Source organism: Magnolia sinica, chromosome 16, assembly GCF_029962835.1.
Source record: "Magnolia sinica isolate HGM2019 chromosome 16, MsV1, whole genome shotgun sequence".
NCBI classification, from domain to species: Eukaryota; Viridiplantae; Streptophyta; class Magnoliopsida; order Magnoliales; family Magnoliaceae; genus Magnolia; species Magnolia sinica.
Window position 1 is genome coordinate 42,771,154 of NC_080588.1, and position 15,082 is coordinate 42,786,235.

Here is a 15,082-nt window from a genome sequence, read left to right on the forward strand (position 1 = left end):
GGCCTTACATCGAGGACATAACATGACAGACGGAGTGGATTTTATATATAAAATGTGATCTCCACAAACAAGGTTGTTTTAACACAATGTAAAACAAGGGTTGTTGTAGGACTTCCTTCAAGTAGGTGCAAGGCATTAGAAGAACAATGATCTGGCCAGAGAATGAGATTAAAAAACAGTGGGTTAGACCTTTTGCACGGCCCGGATTTCCTTCACACGCACGGATGGGCACGTGTATGCCCGTTACATTTGCGAGTGGGTCAGGGAACTTCCATAGAGAAAAAAAAAAAAGTAGACATTAACGTGCAGAGGTCTGTTCGATTGCACAAACTATAATAAGATATATCGGGATTTAGCAGCTGGATTCAGATTTTTTTTTCAATGATTGGAAAGATTTATTTGATAGGGCTAGTCCTGGAGTGTAACCCAGGGGCTTGTTTCCGGGCGTTGTTGATTTCAAATGAATTTGGAATCCTTAGTTATACATACTATATTTACAAGGCTTTCAATTTAATTACTAAATCAACTTTAATATTTCAAATCAATGTGCATGTGTAATATTTAACACAATGGTTATTGTTAATGTATTTTTCAGACAGACCTTTTGTATAGACTTTTTCTAGACCTACACAAGTGTAAAGAAAGATAAAGAAGGCCTTAGTTAATACAGGGGACTCTCTAATACCCAAGTCGAGATCAATGTCTTATAAAGTGGGGTAAGATCTCCAGAAAAGAGTTACCAGTCGAGTATTAGGGTTTTTCAGTTAACGTACTTTGGATGGCGGGAGGTACTCCTATATTTATAAGAGAACTAGAATACTATTTTGGGAGAACTCTTTCTTGATATCTTGGTGTAAACTGAGATTTTCCCCGAGATGATCGGTTTCCAAGATCATTGGGATCCGATATTATCCCTTGAGAATAAAAGAGATCTTTTGGGACGTTGGGGGATTCTCTGAATCTTTAGATTGGTCTTAGGTCGGAATCCAAAGCGGGCTTTGACTTGATTAACGAATTAACCCTTATTATCTATAAGCCGGTTGGGGGCATTGTCGATTTATGACCGACTTGTGGCCAACCTATAGTCGATCCATAAACAACCTATGGCTGACCTATGGTTGATCCGTAACCAACTTGTGGCATACCTACGGTCGATCCATAATCGACTTGTGGCCGACTTATGGTCGATCCGTAACTAACTTGTGGCCGACCCGTGGCTGATCTATAGCTAACCTATGGGTTAGGTCAGCACATATAGCCACTTGAAAGGGCTCATAGGTGGGCTCTTTGAATGTCCTTACAGTTACATCACCTCTCTTGGAGGTTACTTTGTCTTTGGACGTGGAGGCCTCACTTAAGGTCGACGTTCAATGGGCCCGAGCTGGTTTAGTAGAGTTGGTCCATTTCATAAACTGATATATGAACTTGTAAGTTTTTCCTCAACAGTTATAATACGTTATTGAAATATACACTTTGCCTCAAAATGATGAAATTGCATGTCTCAGATGGGTCACAAGCACAACATCATATCTGAGTGACTAACCAATAATTTTTAACCATTGATTTATATGGACAATGTTTGTATAGCACGGTTATCTTATTTAAGTAATTATAATGATGCAATTGATATTATGTTTAATTTTTGATATCATCGGTGGGCCACGTCCCCAGTAAATTAGTCGTTTAATGACACACGTGTCATGCATGCAACTATTGTAAGGATTTTAGATATAATTCAAGTTTTAGCTTCCATTTATAACTTTAGTTACTTTATGGTGCCAAACATATAGGTGATTTGAAATCCTCCTAAAATCCATGATACCAAAGGACTCCTACTAAGTTTTTAAGATTAAATATTTCAACCAATTAATTAATGACCATTCATTTTTAAAGCAAAAGAGCAAAATTAACTAATCATCCAACTTAGAGCTCTTATTTACTAGCCCTCTCCACCTTTCACAGTGAGACTCGTGGCATAAATGGTTTGGATTATTGGAAGATAACTGCAATTTAAAGGCTATGAAGTCTCCGTATAGGTTTGAGTTCGAGCCAACCTCTAACCGGTAAGCCGAAATCCAAAATCGAAGCCCTTGAATCGAGAGGTGAGCCACGGATCACCGGCCAGACGCCTGCGAGATCCTGGCCATTAGAGGATGGGTCAACCAAGCACAAGTACTGATCCAAAGATGAGCCCTGTACTTACCTCAGTTACACTCCCTGGTTGTAAGAGAACTTCAAACAAATATCAGAAGAAATGATCTAATGCTCTGATATCAAACGCATCCTTCTAGTCCACCGTTTCGGCGTTTCCCATTCACCTGCAGAGCACTTTCACAGCGGGACCCACATAACGAACGGATTTGGTTCTACACACGCAATATACGAATTCCCCCTCTATCATCCCTCGCGCGAATCTTTATTTCATTTCCCTTCGGTATATTTCCCCGAAACGGGCGGTGGTGGCATTATCCCTCGTTCTCTCTCTGTATTTTTCTTCTTCTCGTGACTGGAGAGAGAGAGAGAGAGAGAGAGAGAGAGAGCTGCTCCTTTCATTCGGTGGAGGAAGGTGCAAAAGAAAACCCATGGACTCGCTTTTCCTCACAGACGCTCTTCTCCTTTCTCGTCTCAGCCATTCTTCCACTCCCTCTTCCGCCCTTCGCCGCATGCCCTTCCTCTCTGCCCGTGGCCAAGCTCCCACAGCCGTCCATCGTCTCATCTTTCGATCCGTTGATGCATCAGAGCACGCTGCAAGATACCGCTGGCCCTCTACCACAGCCAGGAGCAGCGCATTGACGGCCAATTCGATACCGGTCCGTCACTTTTCTTCCCTTTCACTTCAATTTCATTCTTCGATTTCTTTTATTCCTTCTGCATTTATTTCCTTTTTTCCTTCTCTTTTTTCCCTGTTCTGATGTTTCATTGATTTATTGGCAGAGATGATGTTTTCCTTCTTAGGTTTAGACACGACTGTATTGGTTCGAATTCGAACTGTCTTTGAATTTTTCTGTTATTTCTTTGACTTGATCTTGAATTCTGTTAGGGCGATGCTTTATCAGATTGAACTGCAATTGAAAATGAACGAATTGTGTAGAGCTTCCTTAGTAGTTATGTTAAGGGGTCGTGTTCTGAAGTAGTGATTGAATTTTACTTTGGAGTAGGACTTGGAAGGTCTGTTACTGCAATTTGAGGGCTGCTACTGGATTAGGAATGCTAGGAGATGCTGTACAGTGTTTTTAAAATGAAAGACGAAGCAATATTATTGAAAGGCCAAAACCAAAAGGAGAATAAAACCAAAAAGAAAACAGAAAAGAAAAGGGAAAAAGAACAAAACTAGAAAACAACAGGGTGCAGCCCTACCCAACCAACCCTAGAAACAGATCAAGGAGCCCATTCCCGAATGAACGAGGCAACCCAATTACAAACCCCGATCTTAGAACCACTCAAATTACAAAAACAGTGATTATTTCCTTTGAGCCATATTGACCGCAAAAGTGTCCCCAATGCAAGCCTTCATCTAGAAGTCCCAAGAGAGCCAACCCCACCAGAGTGCCAAGAACGGAATAAACCATCAAGAAAATTAATACATCTTCTGGGAATAGAATGGGTTAGCTTCGCGTATTATGTGCACAACAAGAAAATTCCGGACTTGCTGAAACAAAAAATTAGGGAATCCTTCACTCCTAGAGCAACCGAAATAAAAGGCTCACTTGATCAACGAATTCATAATCATTTAGGTTCTTGTGGTAGGGGGGAGCCACACGCCATCGGAACCTGATCAGAAAAATAGCTTGCAACAAAAATATTGGCTATTGGCCAGAGTTTGGCAAGGGCAGGGAAGGATGAATGGAGGGAGGGTTTTCCACACTAAATGTCTTCCCGGAATCTAAACCTAGTCCCCTCTTCTATAGTAAAACTCAGGCCCTCAGTAAGCAACAAAGCAAACCTAAGCCACCGATTTCGATAGGAAAGAAGCCCTATACAATGACGATTCCTTGATCCACCATTTCCTAAAAGAGGAAAAATACTTGGCAGCAATAATTCTCTTCGAAAGGCTAGAGTCTTCAACACCAAAATGCCACACCCATTTGCCCAACATGACTGAATTAACTACATCAAGGCACTTGATGCCAACTCCTCCTTCCTCTACCGGACAACAAACTTCTTTCCAATTAAGAAGGTGAAACTTTCATGTGGTGAGCCACCTTGCCAAAGGAATTCCCTCTTAAGCCTGTCAATCCAGCCAAAACTGACCTAGGACACTGAAAAAGAGAGAAAATAGACAGGTAGATTGGAGAGGGAGGCTTTGAATAGGGTGATCCTCCCACCTAGGGAGATTGACTCACTTTTCTACGGAGAAAGCTTTCTCTTCAATCTCACAACCAGCTTGTCCTAGAGGTGCAAAGTGATGCAGGCTCATGGCCCACTTAGGTCCACGACCCATCTAGGTCCACTATAGGGCCTGTCAATGATATAGGCCCACAATCCACCGAAGGGCCCGACATGTGTTGCTTTTTGGATTGATTATTTATAGATTTGGGGGCCTAAATAAAGGATTATAATTTACTATTTTGGGGGCTGATAGAAGATATGAAGGAAATGTATTGATATGATTGAAGATATGGGTTGTTTTAAAGATATAATTATTTTCCATGTTTGCTTTTTATTAAGCTTCTACCATATTAGGGAAGATTAGATTGGTTTGAAATAAATTGTGATTGATTTAAAAATCAATATCTTAGTTGGGGGATTTCAATTAAAGATTTATTTAGGATCTATAAGGGGTGGTGGTGTAGGAGTTAGTCATTTGAATATTTTTCTATTTTTTTTTTAATTTTTAATTTTATTTTTTTAAGTTTTGTAAGAGGAGGTTAATATCAATAAAGTTCTCTGCCTCTTTACTCCATTGTTTTTGTCGGTATACTCTTCTTGTCGGTATACTCCAAATTTAGGTATTGAGATCTCATTGACTCGATGACTGAGTTACACCATTTTGGTATCAAAGCGATTCGTCTTTGGGGATTTTTTCGACTTTATGTCGTCTCCTAATAGCATTGAAAGAGGTGGCATAGGAAGAGTTTGCGCAAGTAGCTTGATTGAACTGCATACTCGCAGAGCAGTTAGATCAACTCACACATGTGGTAGGCAACCTTGCTAATCAAGTGGGGAAGCTTTGGCATGAAGGAAATTTGGAGATCGAAGTTGGAGCATGTGGACACATAGGGAAGGTCCCTACCAAAGTCCTAACTAACAACGAGCTGCCCCGGCTTACACCAATGTTCGAATCTTTCGATTGTTGGAACATGACGAAGAACCTGGAATTAAAGTAGAAATTTCGGAAATGATGAAGAGGTCTATCGAGTCAAGGGAAAAATTTGACATTTGAAGTGATCAATGCATTTATGTTGGACCTACACTTGAATTCACCAGTGGAACAATTGATGGATCCAATGATAGTGACAGTCACATTTATAGAAATGCAAGTAGGTCTCAATGATCAAATTGAAACAGCTTTGCAAAAGATGATTGTGGCATAAAAAATAGGATAAATGTTTCAGGATCCACGAAGAACTTTAAAGTTACAACAAACAAGTTGGTGCCCACAAAAGCATAGGCGAAAAATACGTCATTTACAGTGGACTCCAGTAAAGGTTTCGCTGAGTTAATGCTTAGGGTTTCACCATCAGCCTCTGCCAAAGAAGAACTCGATTCATTGCAGAGGTTTTACAGGTCTAAAGATTGAGATTGGTTTTTAACTCGAGGATGAGTTCTTTCAAAGCCAAGGAGAATTGATTCACACCCATAGCGCAGTTAGGCCCACGACCCATCTAGGCCCACTTTCGGGGTGATCAATGACGTAAGCCCATAGCCCACAACATTTGTTGCTTTTAGGACTAATTATTTACAGATTTGGGGGCCTAAATCAAGGATTATAATTTACTATTTTGGGGGCTGATTGAAGATATGAAGTGGATGCATTAATATAATTGAAGATATGGGCTGGTTCTAGAGATATAATTACTTTCCATGTTTACTTTTTAGTGGGCTTTTACCATATTAAAGAAGATTAGATTAGATTGGTTTGAAATAAATTGTGATTGATTTAAAAATCAATCTCTTAGTTTAGGGGATTTCAATTATAGATTCGTCTAGGATCTATAAAAGGGGGTGCGGTGTAGGAGTTTGTCATTCAAATATTTTTCTAAGTTCAAATTTTCTTAAAGTTTTGTAAGAGAAGAAGGTTGATATCAATAAAGTTTTCTCTCTCTATCTCTCTCTCTCTCTACTCCATTGTTCTTATTGGTTTACTTTTTGCAATTTGCGTATTCAGATCTCATTGACTCGATCACTTAATTTCACCACAAAGCTAGCTTTCCCAAACATAAGGGAAGGCCCAAGTTGAAAGAAGGGAAAGATCCAGATTTACAACTAGAGGTTTCAGCTAGCTGGACCACCTCAGCCTAAGGGATATTAATACCCAAAATTTCTCTCTTCTTAATATTAATCTTAAGACCCGATATCACCTCAAACCACATCATAGCTATCCACAAGTTGGACACCATTAACTTAGATACCTGACAGGGTTAAGAGCGTATCATTTGCAAACTGAAGATAATTAATCTCCTAGGGGAAATTAAGAACATGAAAACCTCCAAAAAGACCCTCGGATTGACCTTTAGGTAAATCTTAATTGAAGGCTTCAACCACTACCATGAACAGAAATGGAGAAAGAGGATCTCCTTGATGAAGGCCCTGGGAGGATTTGAAAAATTCAAATGGAGATCTATTGATTAGCATTGAGAATTTAGCCGAGGAAAAACAAGCATGAACCCCTTTCCTCCACTTGACCCCGAAACCCATACGATATAACTGTAATTAAGAAATGACTAATCTACATGATCATAAGCCTTTTCAAGGTCTAGTTTACAAACAATACCCTTCATCCCTTCATTAAGACGGGAATCCAAACATTCATGTGCAATGAAAGCACTATCAAGGATTTGTCCCCTGCTATAATGCACTCTGGAAGGGTGAGATAACCTTATGAAGAGCTGATATGATTCTCTGACTGAGAATTTTAGTTAATATTTTTTATGGACTCCATATTAGATTGATAGGTCTGAAGTTCTTAAGGTTGTCTGCACCTTCCAGCTTGGGAATAAGGTAGGAAAAAACATCCTAGTTCAGAAGCAATGCTACCCGAAGAAGAAAATTCTATTGCAAAAGCCAAAAGATTTGATTTAACAACATTAAAAAAAGTTTGAAAAAAAGCTATTGGGAACCTGTCTAGACCCGAGGCTTTTATGCCTCCCCAGGTCCTAAATGGTAACTTTGATTTCCTCCAAGCTGATGGGAATGTTAAAAGCCACAACTTCCTCTGTTAAGAGGGAATTAAAAGCAAGATTGTATAAAGCTTGCGTTGAGATCCCATCATTCGAGAGCAAGGCTTCATAAAAATTAAATATGGCTTTGGTGATAGAATCTTTATTCGTAACGCTATGCGTGTCAACAGCAAGGGAGGAAATACAATTGGACTTGGCCTTATAGCTGGCTATACTATGAAAGAATTTGGTCTTTTTATCTCCCCCTTTAAGCTAGACCGCTCGAGACCTTTGGCGCCACTTGATTTCCTCTTCTTTGACCCTAGTTGAATAATCAAAAGAGAACTATCTTTCATAGCCCGATTGGAATTTGAAAGTAGGCTTCCCTCTTTCAAAGACAACGACTTCATCTTCAGCTCCCTGAGAACTATCTTTCATAGCCCGATTGGAATTTGAAAGCAGGCTATGAACATAGCTTTATAGCCTGAGACTGAACACTACATGTTGACAACAAGATAGCTTAGCTTTAAACATCTTCAATTTCTTGAAAACCCTAAAACTCGCATGCCCCTCAATATTGAGGGATGGCCCCCAGTCGGAAACTAAGGTTAAAAAACCTTCAACCTCCATCCAGGCCAACTCAAAACGAAAGGGATTGGGGCCCTAATTAATCTCCTTGATATCCAACAAAACAAGATAATGATCTGACACAGGCTTAAGAAGTTTTGTTAGATGGGTAAGAGGAAACTTTTGAATCCATATGGGAGACGCGAGAATTCTGTCCAAGAGAGACATAGAAGGAGATGCTTGACCATTGGACCAAGTGAATCTCATCCCTCTAATCAGGATATCCACCAAACCATGACTAAGGACCTAGTCAGCAAATCCTCTCATATCGGTGGAGATCCAACCCCCTCGGAGTTTCTTGTCTGCAAATTGGATAACATTAAAATCCCCTCCAAAACACCATGGAAGATGCCATCTTTCAAAGACAAGATTTTAATTCATCCAAAAAGAGGTGACGAAGAGAAAGGCAGTTCAGACCAACATCCATTTGAAACCATGAGATACCTCGAAAACAACATTAATGGAAAAGACCCTCGCCCAATTGTCCTCTTTGCACCAAAGATAGGGATAACACATCCCCCCAAGCCCCCCCCTTCCAAATCGAATCAAGGGACACCCAAGCCACAACCTTACGACCCCACAGAGACTGGACGATGCCCTTATCAATAGATTGAAACTTGCACTCTTGGAGGACCACTATACTAGCTTTTGACCACTTGCAAATTGACTAGAGTTGGGCATTGAGTCGAGTTGGGCCGAGTTAGGGTTGACCCGATCCGACTTGGTTTTGAAATAGACTTGACCCGAACTCAGTACCGAGTCCAGCATGCGTGACCCGATTCGAGTCCGGGTTTGGCTTGGACTAACACGGACCGAATCTGACCTGGGTTAGGTGCGATGGGTAGTGGAAAGGAAGCTTTTTGCCATCTTATACAATAAAACCTCGTACCCGCTCTCGTTTGCAACTAGAAATTCTCGTTCTCCCAAGTTTCTATACGTTGCTATCGGCTCCACTTTTGCTCTACCAAATCCCAAGAAAAAACTCAATTCCAAATCTTAGATCCCACAATACGATATATTCATGATAAATTGCAAAAGGGACACAAGATTACTCACCCGTCATCTCGAAATCGTGGATAATGAAATTGATGGCCAGCATAATCGGGGTCGACGGGACTCTGAAAGAAGAAAGAGAAATATCATGCAGTAGAATCTGAGGCGTGTTTGGATACGCTATCGGATTGAATTGCGATCAACGGTGGGAAAGGGAAGTTTTTACAAGGGTGGTTCCGTCATTGTTGAGATGCAACGAAACTTCGCCTCCTAATTCCTTAGAGCCTGAACCGCGGACTCCACCGCTCTATCGTACGAATCATCTACGACTCTGTTAGGGAAGATGACCGTAGATTTAGGTTACACACACACACACACTACTCGAATCTGAGTCGAGTCGAGTCAATACCAAGTCGGATTTTGGGTCGAGTCAAGTCAAGTTCCTAGGTGACCCGGACTTGACTCGGTTTGAGTTCGGATTGGGCGAAGTCTACTCAGTTCAAATTGACTCACTCGGTTCGTGTCAAGTCGGGTCTGAACGAGTTGGACGAGTGGACTCATCCCATGTCTTGCTCTAAAACCGACTTAGCTAACACATGCTTTTGGGGGCAACCAAGCCCGTGCACATTCCACAAACCCTCTTCCCTTTCATGGTGAGGAACCACATCGAAGTAATCCGCAAGTTAATTGGCTCCCTACACCTGTTAGGAGATTTCAGGGATCTCCTATGAACATCCCCCGACAGCAAAATAATGCCTTTATAAACCGTAAGCTAGAATAAGGCCACATAATCCTCACCTCTATCCCCAAACACAACCCCGAGTAATCCACATGGAAAATAGTGTTCCTAACCCATCTTTTACTCCTGACAGTAGTAACTGAAATTGTGTGGAATAGGACACCACGACTATGCGTAGAAGCTTGGCAGAGCTATAAAATGAATGGCCATGTCCCTTGGATGTGGAGGGTGATTAGGACCAATAAAAATTTATGCCAATTAAAACACAAATTGCCTAATTAAACTAATCAAGGCAATTAACACTAAGGCTTCCAAGTCAATAGCGGGTCCAATCACATAGACTACAATAGATATGCCAATTAAACAAGTAGTGTTGCTGCTGAAGCTCTGTCTCCGTGATCCATATGCTATCTGAATCTAGCCAGCCCTTCCCACTTGACAAGGCACTCTTGATAACCTCCATGTCGTGCAGAAACCATTCGCTCATCCCAAATATCCTCTATCGTTTCTTTCTTGCTACGTGTGTATGGCAAAAGAGGTAAATGTTGGGAAGAATGGACAAATATAGGCCAAGGGTCATGTGACAGGTCGGGAGGGCTATCATCAGGATCAAGGTGATGGTATGAATAAAAGCTAAAAGGTGTAGGTACTAGACTCTCAAAAGATAAAAGATCTTCCACTTTGAAAATCCACAATATATGCATGATGTCCCAATTTACTTAGTATCTTATAAGGTCTTGCACTATCGGCTTATAATTTCTTAACGGCCCCTTGCTAAAACCGTTTGGTCCTCATACGAACCATCACATGGTCACTATCTGAAACTCTCTGAACTTGTGATGAGAGTCAGTGAATATCTTGTGCATTTCATTACTCATACTAATCCGTTTTCTAATTTCAACTTGCGAATCATGGATATGACATGAAAATGCATTTGCGAACTTTGATTGCCTATCGGAGACTGACATAGGAACTGATTCTATTGTTCCATCCTTTGCCTCTTTGTCAAATTCTTTCATAGTGATAATATGGAGGGACTTAGGTTGCGACTCTTCGTTATTCTCACTCTTCTTCGTGTTTTTCTCCTTTTCTGTGGTGATTGTGGGAGGAAGAGGATCCAAGACACCTAACAACTGCAAGGGGTGTGGTCTCAATAGGTTCAGCCTCTTCATCACTAGTACTAGTGACATTGGGGCCGATAAACTTATCTTCGTACTTGCCCTGATCAGCCACATCTCTATCCAACTCGTCAATGACGATGGCCTTATTTCGCTCTTTTGTAGGACATCGATGTGTGAAATCCCCATACCTCAGCATTTGTAACATTGCGTGGACTCATCGGCTCGCGCACTAGTACCAGCCAACCCTTTCCCCCATTTGTCTATGTAGTTGGGTCTTGAACTAGTAGGGCCCTTGGGTTGAGTTCCAATGTTTGGTTTGGCTCCTTACGAAGTGGGCTCGATGTTATAATCTCTCGGATCAACCCGCCTCACGAATGGCGGTTTCAGATATCGCTTCAACTCTTGCACCACCTGATAGACATGCTCTAGAGTGCTCACATCATGGTGAATGAGATCACGATTTACCTTTGGGCAGAGGCCCATTCTAAAATGAGACAGTGTGACTAGCGAGTCCTCTTGAACATTACATCACATCATGTATTCATCAAAGCACGCGATGTAATCAGTTACAGACATGGATCCTTGCCTAAGGGATTGCCATTGATCCAGGAGTCTTTGCTGATAGGAAATGGGAAGATATTTCTCTCTTAATCTCTTTCATCTCAACCTAAAGAGAGACTGGATCCTCCCTAGATCTTTCCACATTTTGTTTGACATTTGTCTATAACAATTTAGCTTGGCCCACCGGCTTCATATTGGCAAACCTTACACGATGGGCATTAGACATGTCATACCACTCAAAGTTGTAGTCTATGCCCTCCATCCAGTCGAGGAATGCCTTGGGGTCCAGGCGACCATCGAATCTAAGGGCCTTAACTTTAATGCTCTTCAAGACATGCGCATCTGGGTCATGGCGGTCATGATGCTCCTCACGATGTGTTGCATGTGCGCGCCGCCATGACCTGCATTTTGGCCTCACTCGCGTCCACAACCTTCAACTTGACCCCTGGCTTGAGAGTAGACATTTTCCCCGATGTCGGGGTTCGCTTGAAGGGAGGCTTCTAGCTAATTGACACGTGCGTTGGTCGCGGTCAATTGAGTAGCGGTAGTCCTATTGTGAACCTCAATGGCCGTCTGACTGTTGTTGATAGCGTTAAGGGTCTCGATAATTTGTTCTAGGTTCATGACGGTAAGGTGAAGACCAAAACCACGCCTAGATCGCGTGGGCATGCGCTAAAAACCTAAGGTGAAGACTCGACCATACCCTAGATGATCCTAGACAACTTTAGATGACCCTATATGACTCTATATGCACTGAATGTGCTAACAACCCTAGATGTAATGAATATGATAACCTATGCTAAACCTATGAGCTTTGATACCAAATTTGATGCGGGAAGGGATGATCTTACCTAATATGATGCGTTGAAACTAGATAGCGGATTAACTAAAGCAATCAAAAGACAAAATAATGTAGACTACCACAAGTTAAAGAAACTCATATTTATAACATTTTAAGGTTCAAAACACCTAATAGTCCCGCAATGTGATTCTTATAAAGTATCAAGTAATTAGGATCTTGTGGAAGATAGGACTCCCAATTAGCATATGTATTAAATCTAAACATTCAGGGAATCACTTGAGTTCTAAGGGTTTTGCATGTTTAGAGTTGTTTTAAGGGTTAGGGAATGTAGGGAATAAGTTTAGAGTATTTAGCAAACTAGGAATTTAGGGTTTTGATATAAGGATTTGAGGATTTTGGGAATAGAGATTTTAGGGTTTAGGGTTAATAGGTTAGGGAAAATTGGGGAAATTAGGTTTTGGGTTATAGGATTTTGGGGAAATCTGGATTAAGGTTCAAATTTGGGGATTAGGGTTTGGAAAGATTGGGAATTTTGGAATTTGGGAATCTTAGGGTTAGGGTTTGGGATTTATGTTTAGAAGTTTTGTAAAGGGGATCAAAGGGAAGAGGGAAGTCGAAGATTCGAAGCCAGGGGGCTACGGATTAGGGCTGGCCGTACGGACACTCTTCCTACGACACTGTTCACGACTAGAGCTTGGGTTCAGTTGGGTGTAGGTTAGGTCTAGGTTGGTTTAGAATCATTAAAAAAATGAAGAAAGAGAAGAAGATGAAGAAAGAGAGATGAGAAGAGAAGTACCTTGAGAGAGAAAATAAGAGGATAACTAGGGGAATCACTCCTCAAATGGCTTCACACCATCACAATCCCATTGCAAGATGAATTGCTAAATCACATAGCAAAGGAGAGGAAACTCCTTTCATTCATGATTCATAATAATCAAACCCTAAAGGTGGTCCAAACCTTTTATAGTCTTAGAAAGAGACTTTTACAAAAAAAAACCTCTCAGGAAAGAATTCTCATAAAAAAACCCATGTTTTAAGTAAAACATAAAATAGTCCAAAAATATTAAAATAAATCACAAAAACTGCTCAAAACAAATAAATCTAAACTATTCTAAACTATTTGTGGCCAATGGGGTGATCCATGATCAAGATGGGCCACGATCAAGAGTGGTCAAAAGGTTCATCGTGTGCGATCCAACGGGCAGATCGATGTGCCTATGCAATCCAACAATCCAAACGCTCCAAACAAGCAACCCTCGTGCATCTACTGAATGTGGGGTCTTCAATGATGGCTAGGAATGTGACTTGGGCCCCATGTGATGATCGTCTAACCATAAGTGCTTGGATGTCCTCATCACATGTGATGCCTCTGAAGTGGGTATAGGTGGAATACTTAGCTAGGAGGGTCACCCCATTGCCTTTTATTTTATTTTATTTTATTTTATTTTTTTAATTTTTTTATAGTGAGAAGTTGATTGAAGAAAAGCAATAATACCCTAGTTATGACGAGGAATTCTGCGTGGTAGTCCAGTTCTTACATCATTGGCGACATTATTTACTACCATGAGAGTTTGTCTTGTTCTCAGATCACAATGCCTTATGTTATCTTAACTCTTAGAAGAAATTAAACCCAAGGCATGCCAAGTGGGTTGAGTTTCTTCAAGAGTACTTGTTTGTCCTAAAACACAGGGCCAGGGTTGAGAACAAACCTACTGATGCCCTTAGCCGTAGAGTGACATTACTTCAGTCTATGAGCATTGAGGTCACTTGGTTCGAAAATTTGAAAGATGAATATCCCACGTGCCCAGACTTCAAGAAAGTATATGCGTCACTTTTGGATGGTTAGAGGAGTGATAGTGGGGTTGTCTTGATTGATAACTTCCTATTAAAAGGAGACAGACTCTGCATTCCCCACACATCCCTACGGGATTTCCTTGTTTGGAAGCCTGACACTGGTAGAGCAGCAGGTCATTTTGGTCGTGATAAGACAATTGCCCTTGTTGAGGATAGACTTTATTGGCCAAGTCTCAAGTGAGATGTAGCCAAAATTATAGGGCATTGTCGGACTTATCATTTGGCAAAGCAGAAAAGGCAGAACACATGTTTATATACTCCTTTGCCAATGCCACATGTTCCGTGACAAGACCTCAGTATGGATTTCCTCCTTGGGCTTCCCAAGACTATCAGGAAGCATGATTCCATTTTTGTGGTAGTTGACTGTTTTTCTAAAATGACCCATTTTCTACGATGTTCGAAGACGTCTAATGCCTCAAACATCGTGAAGATATTCTTTGCGGAGGTGATTCGCTTACATGGTTTGCCGAAGACCATTGTGTCTAACAGGGATGTGAGGTTTGCGAGTTGCTTTTGGAAGACACTTTGGCATATGATGGGCACGAGATTGCAACTTTCTTTGGCATACTATCCTCAGATCGACGGTCAAACAGAGGTGGTTGATAGGAGTTTAGGAAAACTATTAAGGTAATCTTGTGGGTGACCATACTTGGACTTGGGACGCAGTTTTACCTGTAGGCTGTAGCAGAGTTTGTAGACAATAGTTCAGTCAATAGGTCCATAGGCATGAGTCCTTTTGAAGTTGTCCATGGTTATGAGCCTAGAAAACCTATAGACCTCATTCCCATGTCAATCTCCCATAGGCTCTCAGAGTCTGCAGATGCATTTGCACGGCATATATCCATGAATTGCATGTAGAAATCAGAAAATGGATTAACATAAGAAATAAAAAGTATAAAGCACTTGCTAATTCTTATCTTTGGTTCAAAGAATTCCAGGTTGGTGACAATGTGATGGTTCATATTAGACTAGAGCGGTTTCCATAGGGAGCCGTTAAGAAATTGCAAGCCTATAGTGTTGAACCTGATAAGATATTGAAATGGCTAGGTCCCAATGTGTAGGTTGT

At 41.1% G+C, this 15,082-nt stretch overlaps 1 protein-coding gene across 1 annotated transcript in view; it reads left to right on the forward strand.

Annotated features, from left to right (window-relative positions):
• Positions 1-2,485: 2,485 nt before the first annotated feature.
• The window catches only part of LOC131229690 (CBS domain-containing protein CBSX1, chloroplastic-like), a 57,287-nt gene continuing 44,690 nt past the window's right edge, over positions 2,486-15,082 (forward strand). Inside the window, exon 1 of the mRNA XM_058225676.1 lies at positions 2,486-2,810. Coding sequence (XP_058081659.1) covers positions 2,583-2,810 — 228 coding nt within the window. The 5' untranslated portion in view covers positions 2,486-2,582. The remainder of the gene's footprint in view (positions 2,811-15,082) is intronic.